This window comes from Halichoerus grypus, chromosome 3, assembly GCF_964656455.1.
Source record: "Halichoerus grypus chromosome 3, mHalGry1.hap1.1, whole genome shotgun sequence".
In the NCBI taxonomy this organism is placed as follows: domain Eukaryota; kingdom Metazoa; phylum Chordata; class Mammalia; order Carnivora; family Phocidae; genus Halichoerus; species Halichoerus grypus.
The window spans coordinates 70,989,054-71,012,019 of NC_135714.1; the positions used below are offsets into that span (position 1 = coordinate 70,989,054).

General features: G+C 39.6%; 1 protein-coding gene across 1 annotated transcript in view; it reads left to right on the plus strand.

Annotated features, from left to right (window-relative positions):
- Positions 1–18,160, plus strand: part of PKD2 (polycystin 2, transient receptor potential cation channel) — a 54,423-nt gene extending 36,263 nt beyond the window's left edge. The window contains exons 8-15 of the mRNA XM_078068940.1: positions 2,166–2,347; positions 3,451–3,571; positions 5,813–5,911; positions 8,065–8,186; positions 8,434–8,551; positions 9,671–9,834; positions 15,263–15,410; positions 15,770–18,160. Of these exons, the coding sequence (XP_077925066.1) occupies positions 2,166–2,347; positions 3,451–3,571; positions 5,813–5,911; positions 8,065–8,186; positions 8,434–8,551; positions 9,671–9,834; positions 15,263–15,410; positions 15,770–16,006 (1,191 nt within the window). The 3' untranslated portion in view covers positions 16,007–18,160. The remainder of the gene's footprint in view (positions 1–2,165; positions 2,348–3,450; positions 3,572–5,812; positions 5,912–8,064; positions 8,187–8,433; positions 8,552–9,670; positions 9,835–15,262; positions 15,411–15,769) is intronic.
- The last annotated feature ends 4,806 nt before the right edge of the window (positions 18,161–22,966 follow it).

A 22,966-nucleotide genomic window follows, 5' to 3' on the forward strand; every position in this document is an offset into this window, starting at 1 on the left:
TCCTCTCAGTGTGAGTGGTGCTTCCTGTGACCTGAGCTGCACTCTTGCAAGACCTGTCCCTGCAGGTTTGTTTATCGAGTGCAATTAAGAGCCCTTTTCAACGTCAGCTGGGCGTCGGGCCCTCGGCTACACTAACACAGGGACAGGTCTGAGTTTCACCTGTTATGGTGTGACCAGGTGAAGGAAAAGGAACCAAGAATGAGGGGTGCGGATGGGAAGGGATGGAAAGATGTATTGGAAATTATCTATAGAAGGATTGCCTCTTTTCTGGGTGGAGGCCATACGGAAGCTTTACCTAGAATTGAGGTTGGGACAGATCCATACTCTTCCAAGTAGTACCTTAATTATTCGTTTCCTTCTTTTCTGAAACATAGTGTACATTTCCATGTATGTGAAAGGTTAGGGCATTTCATATACAAATGAGCCTCAATTCTGGAGATGCAGGAAATTTTAGTAATAATGAGGCAGCTGCCCGCATGTCACTCTGCTATCCAGATGGTAGCTATCAGCCCCAAGTGGCTATTGAAATGGAAATTTTAATTAATCAAATTACATACCATTGAACATTCAGTTTCTCTGTCCCTCTAGCCACATTTTAAGGCCTCAATGTCTGTATGTGGCTGATGGCTACTGTACTGGACAGTGGAAATAAAGAACATTTCCTTCGTCACGGAAAGTTTTATTAAACAGCACTGTTCTAGAAGCTACTCACCAACAGTTATTTTTTTTCCTGAATTGGTACTCACACCTGGAAGGCCTGAGATTTATCGGAGGGTGTAGGCCTCATCCTATATCTGTCTTGCTATTTATTTAGTTACATGCTTGTTCAGGAAAAACCACCACTCACACACCAAACCTTTATCATAAAATAGTAATAAATAATCCAAATCCAATAGGAATTAAGTAATGTGATTACAACAACCTTCAAAAAATGTTTATTGTGGCCCAAAACAGTGTATAAGAGTAAATTCTAGAGATTTCCTTTCAATTTGTGCCTCAGGCTGAGTGTTTTATTTAGTGTTTTGCTTGTAACTATTCTGCTTCCGAAACTTAGAGAACCATTAAAGTTCTTTAGGGCAGGGACTGCGACTTGGCTTCTGATGTATCCCCCTAATGGTTTTCCATCGGGACTTTGAGCTAGAGCTATGCAGCTTGTCATGCCTCAGGGCTGGGATGAGCAACCTGAACAGCCATCCTTAGTGTTGCCTATAGAAATGTTCAGTATGGCTTTGCTGTCAGACAAAGGTGAGTTCAGCTGCTGGCTCTGAGCCCTGGCTGCCTCCTGAGGGCAGGATACCAATATTTCAATCTCATTGCAAAGATCTGAGTCAGTATACATAGCCCTTCCCATAATGCCTGGCACATAGTCACTAAATAATGAATGACAGTTAATAACATACAGTAAGTATCTCCTGGAGGGGGGTTTTTTGTTTTTCTTCACTAGTTTTCATTTGTGGCTTTTTTTTCCCCCTCTTTTAATCTTTCTTAGGGGGAAGAATATCCCTAATCCTCTTAATTATGATTTGAACCTGTTTTTACTGTATTGCAACCATCACGTAAAATTTTAGCAACATCAGAACAGGAGCTTTGTTCTGTTCTCTGCTGTTCCCAGCTCCAAGAACAGGGCCTGGCACATGGTGGGCACTCAACAAATACTCTTTGAATGAGAAAAGAGAAGTTGCTGGGTTTAGGGGAAAAAGCAAATCATTATTCTCTCTCTTCCAAAAATGTTGTTGTAAAATACATGTAACATAAAATTTATAACTTTCACTATTTTTAAGTGTACAAGTCAGTGACATTAATTGCATTCACATTGTTGTCCAACAATCACCATATGCATTTCCAGAACTTTTTCATTAATCCAGCTGAACTCCGTGTCCGGTAAACACTAACTCCAAATTCCCCCCTCACCCCAGGCCCTGGTAACCTCATCTATCTCAATGAATTTCCATAGTCTAGCTACTCCATGTTAGTGCAATCATATAATAGTTGTTTTTTGTGTGTGTGTCTGGCTTATTTCACTTAGCATAATGTTTTCAGGGTTCATCCATGTTGTGGCCTATATCAAAATTTCATTCCTTGGTAAGGCTGGATAACATTTCATTGTACGTATCTACCACGTTTTGTTCACCCATTCATCTGTTGATATCTTCCCTCTGTTACAGCTCTTCAAATTCATCAACTTTAACAGGACCATGAGTCAGCTCTCCACAACCATGTCTCGGTGTGCCAAAGACCTCTTTGGCTTTGCAATTATGTTCTTCATTATTTTCTTAGCATATGCTCAGTTGGCCTACCTCGTCTTTGGCACTCAAGTTGATGACTTCAGTACTTTCCAAGAGTGTATGTAAGTATATATGAAATTAAAAAGAAAAATTTAATTAGAGATGTCACTGCCTTTGAAGGATAAAGAAATCTTCACAGTTGCTATTTAATCAACAAGTATTTTCAAATAGTTATTTAAAAGTAAGAATTAATTATCTTTCCCAGAAGCGATGACTCACCGATGCAAAGAGGGCAATGCATAATGCTGATAAGCTTAAGATAGCAGCTCTAGAGTAATGAGACATAGTAGAACAGCTGTAGGAAAGCAATACTGTTATAAAGACAGAGGGCTTCTCAGCAGTCAATGCAGGTGGCAGCTTTTAAGAGACATTTGCCTATATTTTCATTCTTACTCAATATTGTTGCCACATGTTTTAAACTTGGAGTTTTTTTCTAAGAAAAAAATAGTATTTCTAATATTCTAAGAGAAACTTAAATCAGTACAGGAATTTTCAGTCTTTTCCAAAGTTCTCAAATATGATATGAAGACTAAAAAAAAAATAATAATAACCGGTATTAAGATTTCCATGCCATTTAGAAAGGAGTTAGTTAGGAAAGAAGAGAATTATGATAATAGAAGTTAAAAAGGCTTTGTACTGAAGGACAGCTAATTAATGTCACTGTTTGATGGAAATCAGGAACGGAAATGATTTTACTGATTAAGACCCAGCGTTGGCAACACACAGCCACTCAACACCACTTTGAGTGCATGTGAGGATATTGGGTCTTTGAATGCATACAAGTTTGGCTAAGTCTTTTTTAAGAGGTTTTTTAAGAGGGTGACTGTTGTGAAGTTGAGAGTTAACCATGTTTTAGCCAGATTATGTGTTAAATTCTTATAGCTAATTGCTTTATGTCATCTAATAATATTATTATATTTTCTTTTTAACCAAGTGGAAATAACATATTTAGCATGAAAGCATATTATTTTTATTCCAGAGGCTTCAATTGGTCATATAAGTAGCAAGAATTTTCCAAAGGGATTGACAATTTTCTGTTATTTGGCAGCTATCTGTACTGATGAAAAGGTCCAAAAGTATGAAGTCATCTTTAAGGAATGTTACATCAATGCTGGACATTCTTTGTTTTTGTATTATGGTGTTTTGTTTTGTTTTGTTTTTATAGTTTCACTCAATTCCGTATCATTTTGGGTGATATCAACTTCGCAGAGATTGAGGAAGCTAATCGAGTTTTGGGACCAATTTATTTTACTACATTTGTGTTCTTTATGTTCTTCATTCTTTTGGTATGTACACTTTTGTTTATAGTGAGGTGATTTAAACTTCATAAGTCACCATCATAAAATCACCATCTTCCTTTTTCTCTCATGCTCTATCATTTTTTAAAAGACCCAGGAATAACTGTAGATACCAGAAGACATATTTTATTTTACCTCTCACTGATTCAGTTTAAAGTCTTCACCAAATACCTTTTCCATGGTCTTTCATTAATCCATATATATGTGTCTATTCAATGTAAAAAAAAAAATTAGTTCACATGCAAATTTATAAAGTCACCTAAAATAGTGCTTTGCCGAAAAAGTAGAATGCTTACATGTTTACATGCTTTTTTAACACAGATGTCGGCACTTTTGTGATCACTTGCTAGCATGACTTTTCATTCCTCTTTCTCTTCTTTTCTTTAAAAAAAAAAAAATTGGAACTGACAAAGCAAGCTAGATCCAGGATGTCAAGAGTAATATTTGAGTGAATTATTGCTTGTGAAGATTAAGATATTTTTGTTTTAATTTACTCATATTTGCAGGCGTTAGCTACCAGCCATTTGGAAACTTAAAAAGACAACAGTAATTGCCTGGGTTGGGAGGGAGAAAGTGGGAGATGTTACTCCAGCTGCCCTTGGATTTGAGCATTAAGCCAGGAACTTACATGCATTTTATATTTTATTCTCATTTCTGCTACAGAATCTTAAATAGTATTCCTCCTTAATTTGTAGCAATTTAATAGCCATTAAAATAATAGAGCTCTCTTTTTGTTCATTCCCCAATCATTCAATAAATATTTACTGAGCCACTATATTCCAGGCAAGGTGCCAGGTACTGGGAGTACAGACCAGCCCTGCCCTCAGGGAGATTCCACAAACTTGTGGGGAAAACAGACATAATCAAATACATAACTCTGGGGGCGCCTGGGTGGCTCAGTCGGTTAAGCGTCTGCCTTCAGCTCAGGTCATGATCCCAGGGTCCTGGGATCCAGCCCCGTATCGGGCTCCCTGCTCAGCGGGGAGCCACCTTCTCCCTCTCTTCCCCGTTTATGCTCTCTGTTGCTTTCTCTGTCTCTCTCTCAAATAAATAAATAAAATCTTAAAAAAAAAAAAAACATAACTGTAGTCACAAACCAGAGCTATATGCCAGAAAGGAAAAGTGAAGAAAGAGTGTGTTAAAGAAGGACCTCATCAGTTGGGTGTGGCGTTTCAAGAAAACCTGTGGGAGGGGGGGCGCCTGGGTGGCTCAGTCATTAAGTGTCTGCCTTCAACTCAGGTCATGATCCCAGGGTCCTCTCCCTCTCCCACTCCCCCTGCTTGTGTTCCCTCTCTCACTGTGTCTCTCTCTATCAAATAAATAAGTAAAATCTTTAAAAAAAAAAACCTGTGGGAAACAGGTGTTGGAAATACAAACCATTATCTTGGGGAGGAGAAAGTTAGGAAAATGAACTAACCATTACTGAATGATAATAGCTATAAATTATGTAGCGCTTACCATGCATGAGGCTCTGTCCTAAGCACTTAACATAGATTATCTCATTAATTCTTACAACAAGTCTGTAGGGGAGGAACTATGATTTCTCCCATTTTGTTAATGTAAGAACAAATAAATTTTAAAATAAAGATTAGAATATTTAAGCAATATAGTCTTGGCAGTGCTAAGACTGAAACCCAAGTGTGCTTGACTCCAAAGTCTGTCTTTTTCACTAAGCTTCTCTTGACTATCTTCTATGAAGCCTACTGTATTCCCATTTGCAGAGATCTTTTCAACTCTTCAAAATATGCTCTGTAAATCTCAAATAATATTGTATAACAATATTTGGAAGAGGCATAGAATTCCACTTGTCTGTATTAACTGTTGAAATTTGAAGAGCTACGTAGAGTTCTACACTTCTAATAATTTCTGTCAAATGAAAAAAGTGTAGACAAACAAAAATAATAAAATAAAATAATCCCACCATCCATTGGTAAATACATCGATATTTTGTTGTATTTCATTCTTGTCTCTTTTTGCAAAATATATCACAATATATGGTTTGTAAATAAGAAAATATATTGCATTTTCCTTTGGCATGATTTAATGAAAAAAATAATTTTCCCAAAGAGTATAGTAGCAAAACTATTAATTTATGTCTTCTTAAGAAATCAGATCATTAAAAAAAAAAAAAAAAAGAACAAAAATGCATATGTCAAATTTCGGATTGATGTTTAGGAAGTATATTTAGGTTTCTTCTTTAATCTCAACTTTCCTTTGATTTACAAACAGAATATGTTTTTGGCCATCATCAATGATACTTACTCTGAAGTTAAATCTGATCTGGCCCAGCAGAAAGCTGAAATGGAACTCTCAGATCTTATCAAAAAGGTACGACAAGCCCTAATTCTCAGAATTGTTTTACTTTCTACATAAAGTGAGCATTGCTTCAGCCAGATTTCCACATCAACACTGATCCATTGTCATGGTGTAAAGTAAAGAGTAGATTGCTACATTTCAGGAATAATTTAAATGTTCTCTGTCTTAGAGCTAGAGATGGGTATGCTGCTAGCCTGGACTTAAATTCTGGAAATCATTTAATGCCCTAGAATTAAATTCTCCACAATCTCTTTTGACTCTTTAAGAGATGAGCTGCTGGTTTTACCTTTACTTATTTTGAGGACACCTCTAGTTGGCTGCCCCTTGCAGATCCAGAGTTCAGAATAAACTGAAAGACAAGAATATGAAGACATTTCCACTTTTTCTATCTCAAATACAATTTTAAAAAAGTTTTAGAAGCAAATATTTTGTAGTTCACCCTTTATCCTTGACCTTCCAAGGAAGTTTTAAAATAGTCAAAGGAAAAAGGCCACAGAGTAAGGGCCTGAGAACTTTCACTTACGCACCTTCTCAGGAAGTTGTTAAATAAATGGAAGGGCAGGACAGGAAAGTTGGGTAGCTTTGTTCTTCTCGATGTGACTTCTTTATTTGGTTTAAAGTATAAAACTTAAGCAACAAAAAATAACTACATCTGAAGTACACAGCCTGTTCCCTAACATCATTTTACTAAGATACCCGTAGCTCCTTGACTGTGTGATCTTTTTCTGTTGGTTCAAGTCCTAAGACTGTGTTGTCTGTGAATCATGTTGGAACAGAGAACTTCCAGTTCTTAAAACAAAACCCCTTGGATGGGACCTTAAGATTTGGGTTATCCTGAATTTTGCAGAACAATATATTACATGTTAGCAAATCTCCAAGGTGTATACAAGCAGTCCTTTGCACTTTGGTTCTGAGATGCACAGATTTCAATTATTTCATGTTAAATAACACCAGCCTCTCCACACAGTTCCTATTTCAGTTGTCACAGTATCTTGACTGAGAATAATAGTATAAAGTACAAACTTCCAGTTGTCACAGAACATTTCAGTTATCACAGTATATTAACTGTAATAGCATAACATAGAAACTTCACTGCTAGCTCTTCAGTCTACAAATTGTTACATAAGTAACGGATGTGTATCCTAACCAGTGAGGGACAACACCCCTTCTTACAAGGTCTAGGCTAGGTCACGGAGCACCTGCTGTTTAGTGCAGACACAAAACATGTAGTTGTGTTGCTTCTCTCTCTCCCTGTGAGAAACCCCCACGTGATGTGTTACAAGAGTGCATATCTGAAAGGGAGAATGGGCCAGCAAAGATGAAAGCCGAGCAAAGAAACAAAGACTGATAACACTGAAAGTGAAGTTCAAAACAAATGTAAGAGAGTTCTAGAATAGGTAGCTGGCCATGGGAATGTTGGCACAGCTACCCTTCAAGATCTTGAATATCTGTGGAAAGATAGATATGCAGTCAAAGAACTTAGTGAAGGCAAGTTTATCAACATGAATGAGAGTAGTGGTTGTGATGGGAAGTCCCGACAGTCTCCAAGGAAGTGACGCTGGCAAACAATGTCACATTCAAGGAACTCTGGAGATATTTTACAACACTGGAAGGGCAAAGGATAAAATGTTGGGAGCTGATCCATATAAAGAAAGGATTATCAAAGTTCCTCAAGACATAGAAAAGAGGTGTCCTCCATATCCGTTATACAAGGAGAAGGGAAGCACTATTCAAACTACTCTGGATAAAATTTTTACAAATAAATATTCATTTTACTGTTTTTTTTTAATTTCCCTGTAAATTTATAACTGATACCAAGGGAGTTTTTAATGCTTTGATGAAAAGTTATTTTTTTTTAAGTTTATTTAAATAATCCCTATACCTAACGTGGGGCTCCGACTCATGACCTCGAGATCAAGAGTCACATGCTTTTCTGACTGAGCCAGACAGGCGCCCCTGATAAGATGTTTTAAAGGTCATGGAGCAATCATAATTTTTCCTGTTGATTATTAACATCACTTGCACAGTTCGGGCTTGCAAGGTCATTTTGACAGCCCTGCACTACTGTGCAAAATAAGGTCTACACTAGTAGTTACTAGTGTAAATGGATGGTAAAGCACATGCAAAAAGAGAGTAAACTAAACCCAATCTTTTCTTTTCAACAGGGCTACCATAAAGCCTTGGTCAAACTAAAACTGAAAAAAAATGCTGTGGATGACATTTCTGAGAGTCTGAGGCAAGGGGGAGGCAAGTTAAACTTTGATGAACTTCGACAAGATCTCAAAGGGTGAGAATCACACTTTCTGAGGCCCTGGGAAATTCCTATATAGAGATAAGTTCTTGGTGATAAGGATATTTCTGGCCCGAGTACTCAGAGAGACACTATTTTTTCAGAGGAGGTGTCTTTCTGGAACATATCCCAAGAGGAGGGATGATTCAGCAGTTTCTCCTTTCTTCCTGCATCTTGATGTCTCTGTGTTTGCACTGGACCATGTACATGAATGATTTCATCTGTAACCTCTCAATAATTTCAGGAAGGGCCATACTGATGCAGAGATAGAGGCAATATTCACAAAATATGACCAAGATGGAGATCAAGAACTGACCGAACATGAACATCAGCAGATGAGAGACGACTTGGAAAAAGAGAGGGTGGGTCTAGTGTAGGAGAACATGATTTGATTCAGCCCTCACTGTGTTTCAGACACCATGCTAAGTAGTGGATTACTGAGAGTCTCTCTGTCTTTCTGCCTCTTTCTCTGTCTCTGTCTCCGTCAATTTATGTAGTAGTACCCAGCATATTCCAAAAAGGATATATAACAACAATATGTAAAAATATATTACATATATATTGGCATAAATGTAAAAAAATCAAAATGAAAAAATGAGGTAAAACAAAAGTGAAATATAAAACTAGACTATGAAGCTAAAAATGCATTCCATAAAAATATATACATGCTTGTTAAAGACTGAGCTACAAATTTGGCCCTAAGCTTTCTGGTCATCAGCTTAAAAAGGGAAACCTAGGAGTTACACACTTCATAGTGTCCGTGAGAGTGGGGAAGAGATTTCTCAGGGGATATAAAGTTAGTTGCTCTATAAATTAACATTTATAGTAAAACAAAACTAGCAGCTGCCTTCCGTTTGAATACTTACTATGAAATGGTCTTTTATAATCAGAAAGGATAATTAAAAGCTTTTAACATTAACTTCAAAAATAAATGGTTAAACAAACAAAAAATAAATGGTTATACAAAAATATCCGTGGTAATTGAGGTACAGAGAATATAGGTGAATACTCTATACAAAAATCCCTTTTCTATAAGGAGATAGTATAGAACAGCGGTCTCTAAACTGCTCCACAGAACTGTGTCGGTAGGTGGGAAACTTTACCAGGTATAGTGAAATGTGAACAAGAAGACAGTGAGTAAAATCACCTTACACAAGGCTGTATTTCTTCTAAGATTATATCCTTCCTACTTTGTAGTTATTAAATGTATTTTTTTATGAAAAGGTGATAATATATTTCTTCATTTACTTTTTTTGTTGTTGTTCTATTTTTAATGTTCTTCCTTGTCCAAACAAGTTAGCAATTCCTTGCTGGTCATTAAAATTTGTTTTGAAAATTTGCCAGTCCATGAATTGGAAGTGTGGGAATCACAGTCTGGTGTTGAATGGTACATGCCCATTTCCCATCTGCCTAAGCCCACAGTGAAGCTCTGTGGGGACTAGGTGTTCTTGCTCCTCACTCAGTGACCCCATGTTCTTCAGGAGGACCTGGATCTGGACCACAGCTCTTTACCACGTCCCATGAGTAGCCGAAGTTTCCCACGAAGCCTGGATGACTCTGAGGAGGATGATGATGAAGACAGTGGGCATAGCTCCAGAAGGAGGGGAAGCATCTCCAGTGGGGTTTCTTATGAAGAATTTCAAGTGTAAGTATTAAGGAATTGGCAGAATTTGGGCTGACGAGTTCAAATGAGACCAAGCCGCTTCTCCTACCTCTCACAATTTGATCCTTTCCATTACTAATCATCAGTTCTTTTTTTTTTTTTATAACTTTTAATGGTGTTTTTTTCTTTTGATAAAAGTACTGTATTCCTTATAGGAAAATCAGCAAATAAAAACAAAACATTAAGATCTTTCCCATTCCCACTAAACCGAAATGCCAATTAACATTTTGGTGTTTGTATCGCCATTTACATGTGTTTATTTTTTTTTTTTATATTTTTATGGCCTTAGCACATGGTATATCCTAAGATATACCTGAGGAGAATATATGTTCTGCTGTTGTTAAGTGGAGTGTTCTATAGATATTTATTAGGTCTGGTTGGTTTATAGTGTTACTTAAATCTATTTCCTGCCGTCCTGCCTATTTGTTCTATCTGCTTTTGGAAGTGGGATATTAAAGTCTCCAACTATTATTATTAAATTGCCTGTTCCTTCCTTTCTGTAAGGTTTTGCTTTGTGTATTTTGGCACTCTGCTGCTAGGTGTATATATGTTTATAATTGGTACATCTTTCTAATAGATTGACCCTGTTTTCATTATAAAATGTCCTACTTTATCTCTGGTAAGATTTTTTTTTGTTTTAAAGTCTTTTTTTGTCTGATATTACTATAGCAACTCCAATGTTTTTATTGTTTCTTTTTGCATGATACATCTTTTTCCATTCTTTCATTTCCAACCTATTTGTATCCTTGAATCTCAAGTGTGTCACCTGTAGACAGCATTTAGTAGGATCTGGTCTTTTTATCCAGTCTGATAGTCTCTGCCTTTGATTAGAATGTTTACTTCATTTACATTTAATGTTATCATTGATATAGTTGGACTTACATCTACCATTTTATTTTTCATTTTCTATAGGTCTCATGTCTTTTTTTTCCTCTTTTTCTCCCTTATTGCTTGCTTTTACATAAAATGGATACTTTCAGGGTGCCTGGGTGGCTTAGTCATTAAGCATCTGCCTTTGGCTCAGGTCATGATCCCAGGGTCTTGGGATCGGGCCCCACATCAGGCTCCCTGCTCAGCGGAAGCCCACTCCGCCTGCTGCTGTTCCGTCTCTTGCTGTGTCTCTCTCTGTCAAATAAATAAATAAAATCTTTAAAAAAAATAAAATGGCTATTTTCTAATGTAACATTTTAATTCCTTTAATAGTTTTTTTCATTACATTTTTCAGTTATGTTTTTAGTGGTTGCTCTAGGACTTAACATATACAAATCAATTTATCAGAATCTACCTCAGATTCATATTAACTTAATCCAAGGAGATACAGAAATATCATTCCTATATAACTGTTAACTCCTCCCCTTTTTGTGCCATTATTGTATATGTTACAAATCCAGTATCACAATATTATAATGATCACTTCAATAATTTTGTCTCTTAAAAGAGCTGAGACAAGAAAGAAGAGAAAGTATATATTTATAGAATTTAGCTTATTCTTTTTCTTACCATTTCTGCTTCTCCTCATTTGTTCCTGAGGATTCAAGTTACCATCTGGTGTCATTTCCGTATTCCAATACAACTTTGATCTTACCCACCTCCTTTGTCCTGCTATTGTCAAATATATTACTACATTCCTATGTGTTATAGGCCCAACAATACAATTGTGTACGTATGGTCTTACACAGTTGCTTTTGATATCAGTGAAGAGAAAAAAAGGAAAAGGTATATGCATTTGTATTGTCTTTTGCAGTTACATAATAACATGTTCCAGTGCTATTTGTTTTTTCATGTGGATTCCAATCACTATCTGGATCATTTGCTTTCAGCCTGAAGAACTTCCTTTAGTATCTCTTCTAATAGAAGCAGGCCTGCTGGGGCACCTGGGTGGCTCAGTTGGTTAGGCGTGTGCCTTCAGCTCAGGTCATGATCTCAGTGTTCTCGGATCAAGCCCCATGTCAGGCTCCCTGCTCAGCAGGGAGTCTGCATCTCTCTCTCCCTCCACCCCTCCCCCCAGCCTCTGCATGCTCTCTCTCTCTCTCAAATAAATAAATAAAATCTTTAACAATAAAAATAAAAAATAAAGCAGGCCCACTAGCTTGAATTCCCTGTTTTTCTTTATCTAGGAATATTTTTATTTTTCCTTCATTTTTTTCTTGTCTCCACTATTTCTGATGAGAAGATAGCTGTTGATCTTACTGAAGTTCCCTTGTATGGGATGGGTCACTTTTCTCTTGCTGCTTGCAAGATATTTTCTTTGTCTTTGTCTTTCAGTATTTTGACCATGATCTGTCTGGATGTGGATTTCTTTGCAGTTATCCTAGCTGGAGTTCATTAAGCTGCTGGGATATATAATATTTTCATCAAATTTAGGAAGTTTTCAACTATTATGTCCTCAAATATTTTTTTTGCTGCCTTCTCTCCTTTCCTTCTGGGACTCCTATCCTAGATATGTTGGGGTGCTTACTGGTATCCCACATCTTTCTTCACTCTTTTTTCTCTCTGCTCTTCAGATTGCATAGTTTCTGTCATCTATCTTCAAGTGTGCTGATTCTTTCTCCTGCCAGCTCAAATCTACTGTTGAGACCCTGTTAGTGACTTTTTCCTTTCATTTATTGTACTTTCCAACTCCAGAATTTCTCTTAGGTTCTTTGAAATAATCTGCATCTCTTTATTGATATTCTCTATTTGATGAGACAGTGTCATCATACTGTCCTATATCTTTTGAAACCTGATTTCCTTTAGTTCTTTGAATATATTTATAATAGCTACTTTGAGCTTTTTGTCTACTAAATCTATCTGGGCCCCCTCAAAGGCAGTTTCTGTTGCCTCCTTTTTCTCTATGTATTATGGCTCACATTTTTTTGTGGTGTTTTTGCATGTCTCATTTTTTTTAATTGAAAACTGGAGATATTAAATAAATATTATAGCAATTTAGAATACTGATTTTCTTCCTCCCCTACTCCCCCCCCAGGCTTGTTCTGTTTGCTGTTTGCATGCTTGTTTTTTAATGAAGTCTGTTTCCCCCACATTGTGAAGCCTCTGATGCTGCTTCTCAGAGGCCACAGGCCTGACCACGTGACCACGTGACCACAGGCCTGACCAAGTGACCACATGACCACCACAGTCACTTTGAAAAGATAGTGCTCTTAGCAGGGCTTTCACTGTCTTTCCCTGATCTCTCTGGGAAGCCTTCCGCCTCTGTTGATATTACTTCCACCTCTTGGCTTCCACTAATTGTTGGCTGATGGGTCTGTTGTTTTCAGTAATGCCTTGGGATATAAACTGTTCCACACTCTGATCCAATTCAATTCAGGCCCCTTTGCAGGGGTAGTTTTTGAAGCCAGTCTTTAGCAGTCTTCTTAGCTGTCTCTTTTCCTGGTTCTTTCTGATAAACTAGCCGGTAAACAATTTATCTTTTTTATCTCATGAGGTGACCAACCTCGTCTTAACGGCTTATCACCACAATCCCCATTTGTTCTGAGGAGCACTCAGGCTTAGCACTTTGTTCCAAATAAAGCCAGTTCTCTTGGGGGAAGCCTTGGAGCTCTCTGTTCTATGGCCTGACTCTCCTCCCGGCCAAAACCTCTGTGCCACTCCTTCAGAGCTAGGGTCAGGGACAGTGGTCTACTTCCCCGAGTGATACCCCTGTTTCATGAATAAGCCACTGGGCTAGGAGGGCAGCCTTCAGTCTTCTCAGTTTTCCTCTCCTGGCATGGAAACTCCAGCCTACAGTTGGCAGTTGGGTGGAAGAAGACATCATCCCTCCCAGCCACTCTTGCCTGGATTAGATCCTCTGCAACATGGATTTGGAGGTGGAGACATAGAGATGAGAAATGCAGCAGCCCGCCCCTCCGTGGGAGATACCATAGGCCCCCACTGGGAGCTGGAGGGAGTGGGGGCCCTGTGTCCATTGCCGAACCCAACTGGAGTGACCCTTCTGTTGCACTGAGCTGGGGGAGACAGAGAGGGAGCAGACCGTAGCTCACGTGTCATAGACTCTCACTCTTCTTACTAAAATCCAGTGAATTTTCTTAAGTAAATGCTTCTTCATTTGCTGTGTACTCTTAAGAAGATTTACAGAATTGGGGTGCCTGGCTGGCTCAGTCGGTTAAGCATCTGCCTTCAGCTCAGGTCATGATCCCAGGGTCCTAAGATCGAGCCCCGCATCGGGCTCCCTGCTCAGAGGGGAGCCTGCTTCTCCCTCTCCCTGCCACTGCCCCTGCTTGTGCTGTCTCTCTCTCTCTCTCTGTCAAATAAATAAATAAAATCTTTGAAAAAAAAAAAAGATTTACAGAATTTTGAAAAAAAATTTTAAATAATTTTTAACAGTTATGGTTGTTTCTCTGGGGAGAGTGCCTACAGAGCCCTCAAACCACCATTCCAGAGGTTGTCTCCTATTTCTATGTTTTTAAAGCTTTTACATAATTTTTTATTCAAAATATTCACTCATTAGTGAACAGTGTTTTCTAACTATTTTATTTACTTAATATATTGTCAACATTACTATTTCATTAAATATTCCATCACCATATAATTTCTGGTGTCTCCTTGGAATTCCATTATATAAATGAACAGTAACATATTTGAATAATTTTCTGTTAATTATAAAAATAACCATTTTTCTTTTTTTTTAAAGATTCATTTATTTGAGAGAGCGAGAGAAAGAGAGCACAGGTGGGGGGAGGGGCAGAGGGAGAGGGAGAAGCAGGCTCCCCACTGAACAAGGAGCCCAATGCGGGGCTTGACCCCAGGACCCCAAGATCATGACCTGAGTCCAAGGCGTCTGCTTAACCAACTGAGCCACCCAGGCACCCCTAATGTAACCATTTTTCTTTTTCTTTTTTTTTTTTTTTTTTAGTATTTTATTTATTTATTTGACAGGGAGAGACACAGCGAGAGAGGGAATACAAGCAGGGGGAGTGGGAGAGGGAGAAGCAGGCTTCCCGCCGAGCAAGGAGCCCGATGTGGGGCTCGATCCCAGGACCCTGGGATCATGACCTGAGCCGAAGGCAGACGCTTAACGACTGAGCCACCCAGGCGCCCTGTAACCATTTTTCAATGAACTGCTATTAATAAGCAGAACTCTGATGAGTATGCTGGTAGCCCAAAAAATCACACATATACATATTTCCTTTAGAAATTTTTCAAAAAATGGAATATCTGAATAAAAGCTAAGCGTATGTTTTTAAGACTTGTAATACAATGTTGACTTGCAGAGAAGTTGTGCCAGTTAGCATTCCCATCAGCAATATATGAGTTTATCGCTGAAGTTTGAAACTACTTAGAATGTGTTTCAGATTATCATATTGTTTAAGAAAAAAAATCTTAGCACTTCCATTTGAAAAGGCAAATGGGCTGAAAAGGCAACCAACTGCACAAGGTGGCTTTGACCCCTCTCACCTGCGGTTTCCAACAGGCTGGTGAGACGAGTGGACCGCATGGAGCACTCCATCGGCAGCATCGTGTCCAAGATTGACGCTGTGATCGTGAAGCTGGAGATCATGGAGCGGGCCAAACTGAAGAGAAGGGAAGTGTTGGGAAGGCTGCTGGATGGGGTGGCGGAGGTAAGTGGTCATCTGACACAGAAACACTGACCCAGTAAAGTATCAGGGTAGTCATATTTTATAACCTTGAATCTGAGACAGTTTTTGAAAATGTCCGTGTAACTGCAGATCCGTGCCGTCAGATGATAATCTGGAGGTGTTACTTAATACTGCAAGCACTGATGCTTCTGCCTTCACTGAATGGTACAATTAAGCAGAAAAGTTACTCCAGTAGCTCAGAGAATTGCTGTATACGCTATAAATCGCCAGCGTCACTTAATGACAGATAATTTGGCCCCTTAATTTCCTCGGGCAACTTCTAAATACAGAAGTATGCTTCGCCCGACCCCCAACATCGTGGTCTTTTTTTCCTTTATTAGGATGAAAGACTGGGTCGTGACAGCGAAATCCACAGGGAGCAGATGGAACGGCTAGTACGGGAGGAGCTGGGGCGCTGCGAATCCGATGATGCAGCTTCCCAAACAAGTCACGGTCTAGGCACACCCGTGGGACTGAATGGTCAAGCTCGCCCCAGAAGCTCCCGCCCTTCTTCCTCCCAGTCTACAGAAGGAATAGAAGGTGCAGGTGCAAACGGGAGTTCCAATATCCACGTCTAGGACATGTGCTAGTATGTGTTCCTAACCGGCGAGAAAGGGGCTGACGTCCTGCATTGCCAGGGCAGGTACACTTTATATGCCCTGACCACCGTAGGATGCTGGTCTTTGTGACCAGCCGTTAAGTCTTCTGCACTTTAATTTATTTTAGATAAACCTTGCCCATGGATCAAAGAAGATTTTTTTTTCTCGTGTAAGAAATCTAGGTGTAAATATTGAGTCTAGAAAAAAAGTCTTTGTAAAGTATATGGAGTGGTATGCCCACTTGCTACGAGTCTTCTCAGTTGACAATGAAGTAGCCTTTAAAGTGAGGAGAGAAGCATCAAGAGGCTTCTGAGTTTTATTTCCAATCACGAACATCGGTATTGTCATTTTTGCCCAGTGTGTGAAGGGAAAGTAGGGGCATTCCTTCCCACGCAGGCTGAGCTCATGGACGTAATACATAGCTTTCTTTTAAGAAAGGAGCCTTTTGTTTCAACTACCTTCCCGGGGTAAACTTTTCTAAAAGATGAGCTGGAAAAGAACTCCAAACCATAGAATGGGTATGTAGTCATTATGCTAGAATTTGTATGAATGGTTAAGATAAATGTTGGATACTGTGCTTTTTTTTTTGGTTATTGTATCATATCTAATGTCTGTGGGAATAACTGTTTCACTTAGTTCACACTATTTTTGCTCTGAGCTGCATGAAGCCACCGAAGATTGATTGTGGGTTAAAATGTCATCTCCAACCATAACATGGGAAAATTGGAAGGAGCCCTATCACTAAGATTGACTTACTCTGATAATTAGTTTAGTATAAAGATTTGTCCATATATTCTCTTCCCAGGTAGCCCAGCTTATTTGCAACTGATTTTAATGTTGTAACTAATCTGGGAAGGCCAACTTACTAAATGTTTTAAGTATGTACTGAAGGTTTTAACTCAGCAAATATGTTCATTTTACACAAGAATTTAAAGTTTTGAAATTCATATATAAATATTGTGAGACTAAAGTTTGAGTTTTATGCTGTTTTGAGAATATAGAACTCAAATACTCTTTTTTTTTTTTTTTTAAATGAGAGAGAGGGAGGGACAGAGGAGAGGGAGAGAGACAACCTTAAGCAGGCTCCGTGCTCAGCACAGAGTCCAACATGAGGCTCCATCTCTTGGCCCTGAGATCATGGCCTGAGCTGGAGACTTAACCAACTGAGCCACTCAGGCACCCTGAGAACTCAGATACTCTTGATCCTGCATTTCAAAACTAGAATTTATAATCTAAATGGAGCTCAGTTTAATCAAAAGGAGTTTCTGGTGTTGAAAATTCATTATCAGAATGTATCAGCCAAAGTTTGAATTTGCAGCAGGTTTTTTTTTAGGAGAGGATCTCACCAAATTTATGGAGAAGAAGTCTATTTCTCAATAAAAAATAAAGATCTTATTTTTCAAAAGTGTTGAATGAGGTAACCTTTTGAGAGCTAATGGGACGAGCAAGGGAGAATGCAGTGTTTGGTGAGTTAACTCCGACTCGGAGAACAATAGAAGAGAGGCCTGTGTTTTAGTGCCTTGTTCTGAATTCACATGTTGTTTCATGTAATTGGTAGAACATGTCAGTCAAATCTTCAATGAAAACACGAGCAAACGAACTTTTTAAGCTGGCTTCTATAGAAGTGATACACATTGGGTTTCTTTCACAATATTTCTCACGGCTTTCTTTCCATCTTTACTTTCTTTTGAATATGCTACACAAAGTTCTTTATTACTAGGTACTACAGTTTGCATTCCAGGGATATTGAGTGTGTATTTATGTTTGTGTACCGTGTTGTTACATGTAAACAAACTTCAATTTGAAGTGCAGCCATTATGTGGTATCCATGTGTATTGACCACGTGCCATATATCAATTATGGTCACTAGAAAGTCTTTTTGTATACTTATTATTATACTGTTTCTCATTCCACCTGTAAGACTATACAACATTCTTTCTTTTTACCCTTAAGTTACAGATTTTTTTTCTCTGTAGTCATGGAGAACTCCGTTCTCATCCCTGTCCTGTCATCTTCCCCTCTATATTTGTATTATTAAGAAGATGTTACATATGCAAGGCTCTCGACAATCGAGAATTTCATTAATGTGTAATATTGAGCACTTTACTTCTCAATAAAGACTTGGGATAGTAACAGATGTTATAGTTGTCTATTTCCTAAGGAGAAGCAGCTGGGTAATTTGTATCATGAGACTCATTAGTAAAGGCTTAGACTTTGAAAAAGGCATCTTCTTTTTTTATGTCCAAAGAACAGTATGACTGACACATTACTTCGTCTGCAATATGTACCTCTAGGAGGTGATTCTGAGGACTGTGTAGTGTTTCCTACTGTGCAACCCCCACATTTTACTTACGGTTTCCTATAGTGAAGAGTTGGCTCTCATAGTTCTGTTATCTCAAAATCTTTTTTTTTTTTTTTTGATTTTTTTTTTTTTTTTTTTGATTTGAGAGAGAGAATGAGATAGAGAGAGATAGCATGAGAGGGGGGAGGGTCAGAGGGAGAAGCAGACTCCCTGCCGAGCAGGGAGCCCGATGCGGGACTCGATCCCGGGACTCCAGGATCATGACCTGAGCTGAAGGCAGTCGCTTAACCAACTGAGCCACCCAGGCGTCCCTGTTATCTCAAAATCTTTGAACATAATTCCCTCGTCGGCTTTTCCTGAGTTCCTCCATGGGTATATAACAGGAGTTGGAGTGCTGAATGCCAGGTTTATAAATACTTAAATTTTTTTAATTTTCTTTATTTATTTTAGAGAGAGTGTGTGTGAGCAGGGGGGAGGGGCAGAGAGAGAAGGAGAGAGAGAATCTTAAGCAGACTCCGCACTGAGCCCAATGTGGGGCTTGATCCCAGGACCCTGAGTTCATGACCCAAGCCGAAATCAAGAGTCGGACATTTAACCGACTGAGCCACCCAGGCGCCCCTATGAATATTTAGTTTTATTCAGAACTGTCAGATTGCCCTCCGGAATGACTGCACCAGTCTACAATTCCACTACGTGCGTGAGATTACCAGTTTTATGCATACCCTCACCAGCATCAGTACCAGGCTGCCTACTTTTTGTTAATGGCATGGCTTGAAAGTAAGGTTTCATCTTATTTTGCATTTCTCGGATTCCTAATTCCTAAGGTTGGACATCCCCTCACATAATTGTTCAACATTTGGGTTTCCCTTTTGGTAAGTTGCCTATTCAAACCTTTAAAATCTTACACTTTGATCTACTGGGAAACACGTATGTTTTTGTTCATTGCTTATTTTTCTACTGGGTCATTGCCTTTTTTGGTGATTTGTGAATCAACAAATCAAGTTCCTTGTATGGTTTAAGTATTAATCCCTTATCAGTTTGGACTCTTGTTAGTATCTCTCACCCAACTGATAACTTTGTCAATATTTCCTTGGTTTTTATATAAAAGAATCCATCAATTTGTTTTGCCTTATTGTGTTGGGGGTTGTGAGACCTTTGTACGGTCAAAAATTTTATTTATTAAACTTACAGTTTTACCTTTCACATTCAATACTTTGTGTAAGAGTAACCTTGTATAAGGCCCACAGGTATTTTCTCCATACAGTCAGCCAGTTTTGCCAATATTCTCTATTAAATAAGTTACTTTACCTTATTAATTCATGATGTCATTTCCGTTTCATGTATAAATGTCTGTTTTTTTAACTCTTTAGCCTTTTACATACTGATCTATGAATGTTCTTGCACAACTTCTATCATTATGACTTTAGAGTACGTGTTCATATGTGGTAAGGTCTTTTTTTTTTCCCTAAATTGACTATGCTATTTTTGTGAAACTTTATTTTTCCATGCAAGTGTCCAAACAAGTTTGGTGGGTTCCTGTGGGGGCAGGAGTGGACAGAGAGAAAAAGGTCCCACCGGAATTTTATTGGAATTGCATTGAATTTACTGATGAGTTTAGGGAGAACTGACATCTTAACACTATCAGAAACAATTCTTCCTTTATTCAGAACTTCCTTAATGTCCTTTAAGTGTTTCTTAAAATTTCTTAAAGATTTATGCATTTTTTTATTTTTTTAATGTTATGTTAATCACCATACAGTACATCATTAGTTTTTGATGTAGTGTTCCATGATTCATTGTTTGCATATAACACCCAGTGCTCCATTCAGTACGTGCCCTCTTTAATACCCATCACCAGGCTAGCCCATCCCCCCACCCCCCTCCCCTCTAGAACCCTCAGTTTGTTTCTCAGAGTCCATAGTCTCTCATGGTTCGTCTCCCCGTCCGATTTCCCCCCCTTCATTTTACCCTTCCTGCTATCTTTTTTTTTTTTTAGATTTTATTTGTATTTGATTTTTTATTTTATTATGTTATGTTAGTCACCATACATTACATCATTAGTTTTTGATGTAGTGTTCCATGATTCATTGTTTGCGTACAACACCCAGTGCTCCATTCAGTACGTGCCCTCCTTAATACCCATCACCGGGCTAACCCATCCCCCCACCCCCTCTTATGCATTTTTAATATAGTTTTATTGGTACTATGAACAGAATCTATTATATTTTCTAGTTGGTTATTGCTGAAATAAAGGGAAATTACAAATGTTCTATAAATTAATCTTACATATATCACACGTGTTGAACTCCTTTACTAACTCTAGTATAGATTCTGTATTGGTTCTTTGCGTTTTCTGGGAAGAAGAGGAGCTCATTTGTAAGTAAGGACAGTACTGTGTTGGAGAGTAGCAGTGAGAGTAGACATGCTTATTTTGTTTCTGGTATTAATGGGAATGTGTTTCAGTGTCCTAAAAGAAAAGCCGAAACAAGGACTTGAGTCCTGATAGTTTATTTGGGAGGTGATACGAGGCAACTGGAGCAGGAGATGGAGAGTGAGCCAGCAAAGGAGGAAATGCCAGTAGACAGGTGTGTTATGGCAGGTGCCTCTGGAGGCAACGGGAGCTTAGTTCCACCTCTGAGGACCGTACAGAATGCCTCCCATAATTCCCTGTCTGAAGAACGTAAGGCCACGGTTTCATCCGTCGGCCCCGGTCCCTGTTGGTGGAGGGCTAGACACCCCCACGCTTTCAGGCTATGCTTGCACTCGGGCCAAGCAGGTTCTTCCAGCTCTGGAGGACCTCACAGCAGCAAAGCGAAGAGCTCTGTGGTGCAGGCTTGAGGTGGGATGCTGTCAACGTGATCTGAGCTCACGGAACTGGCCACCACAGCTGCCGCCGAAATCAGAGGTGCAGAGGAGATGGGCCACAGAGCACCAAACGCATCTCCTTCATCCACCCTTGGCACCACTCAGATCCACTCATGCCCACATTAAGTCCACTCTGGACTTTTTGAGGGAGGCCAGCTAGCATCTCTAGAGAGTGTAATTCAGGAGGGTTACTGGAACTCGCTAGTCCCCATCGCTGGGGCTGCTCACAAGGCCATAACGATTTCTTATCTCCGCTCCCACCCTTTCTAGAGTTTCCTCGATCTCGGCCAATACTTCAGCTGTGCTGAGTTGCCGGTTCCGTGCCATGCTCACACCCTCATTGCTGAGGGCTCACAGCCCTCGTCCTTTATCAGGCTCTGGTGGTTCTGCCTGCCTGCTGAGGGTAACCACTGAGCGTGGAGACACCAGGTTATTAGCTCTGTGAGTTCTCTGCCCCATTAGGCCGCAGTAAAGTCTAGCCTCTCCTAACACAGATGACCAGTGTGATACCTGCTTTCTTTCCCCAGTGTGCAAATCTCAAAGTGCGTATGTGGCAGACAGTTTCAGGCTCAGTGGGACCCTCACTGTATTCTCAGGTAGAAGTGTGTGTGTGTGTGTGTGTGTGTGTGTGTGTGTGCGCGCGCGCCCCGCCCCCCCACCACTCCTGAGGATTTGGGAGCCCCAGTGCAGTAGAGCCGACAGCTGCGGGCAGGACGCATCGATTCTGCAAATGGGTTACAGGGAATGATACTGAGAGAGGCCGAGCCCACTGGCGTGTAGACCTGTACACTGTAACTGTATACCGTCACTACTGGGAACAAGAGCTCTTGGTTTACTACAGGGGCCTGCAAACTCTCCGTAAGGGGCCAGATAGTAAATATTTTAGGCTTTATGGGCCGTAATGGTCTCTGTCACAACTGCTTGGCCATCATAGTGCAAAAGCAGCCATAGACAATACAAATACAAATGCGTGTGACTATGTTCCAATAAAGTTTTATTTACAAAACCAGGCAGTGGGCCGGATTTGGCCTGCAGGCCATAGTTTGCCGAACTCTAGTTTGGAAGGATGGTGCTCTCGTCCCAGCCAAGTGTGTCATCCATGAACCAGCACTAGGATGATGCTAATAACCTGTGTTCATGTCCTGTGGGATGTAGCAGTAATAGCTAAAATGTATTGAGGGCATCCTATGAGCCGGGTACTTCTAGGCACTTTACATGCGTTGCCTTATTTCATCTTCACACCTCCACAGAGGGAGATAATAATAGAGTCCCTATTTTATGCATACGAGACTAAGTTACATACAGATGAAGCTAAGTAAGTTCATCAAGGCCACAAACCTGGTGAGTGGAACATGACAAGAAGGGGAGGGGGGACATCTGCCTGAGTAACTGTAGAGATAGAAAGGCCCCGTATTTGCTTCACAGCTCTTGAAACACTTTTTTAAAGTACAACTCCCTGGTTTCTACTGGAGACCTCTGTGCTCATCTTGGCTTCTGCACATGTGCCCAAGTGACCCGCCGCAGGTGATTTGTCAAGTTACCCTAGGAATAGTGCAGTATGTTCCAAATCTTAGCAAGAAAATAGTCTGTGTGGCCTTTGGCGGGTCACAGCCTCTGAAACTCAAGTTTCCTCATCTACAAAATGAAAAAGATGGAACAGCTTGAGGTTTTCAAAAACATCGTACCGCCAAGCCCTCTGTTCCTGAGATGACGCCTCGGCTTCTGTTGCCCGGCAAGGAAAGGAGGCCAAACTGTCACTTGAGCGGAGCAGC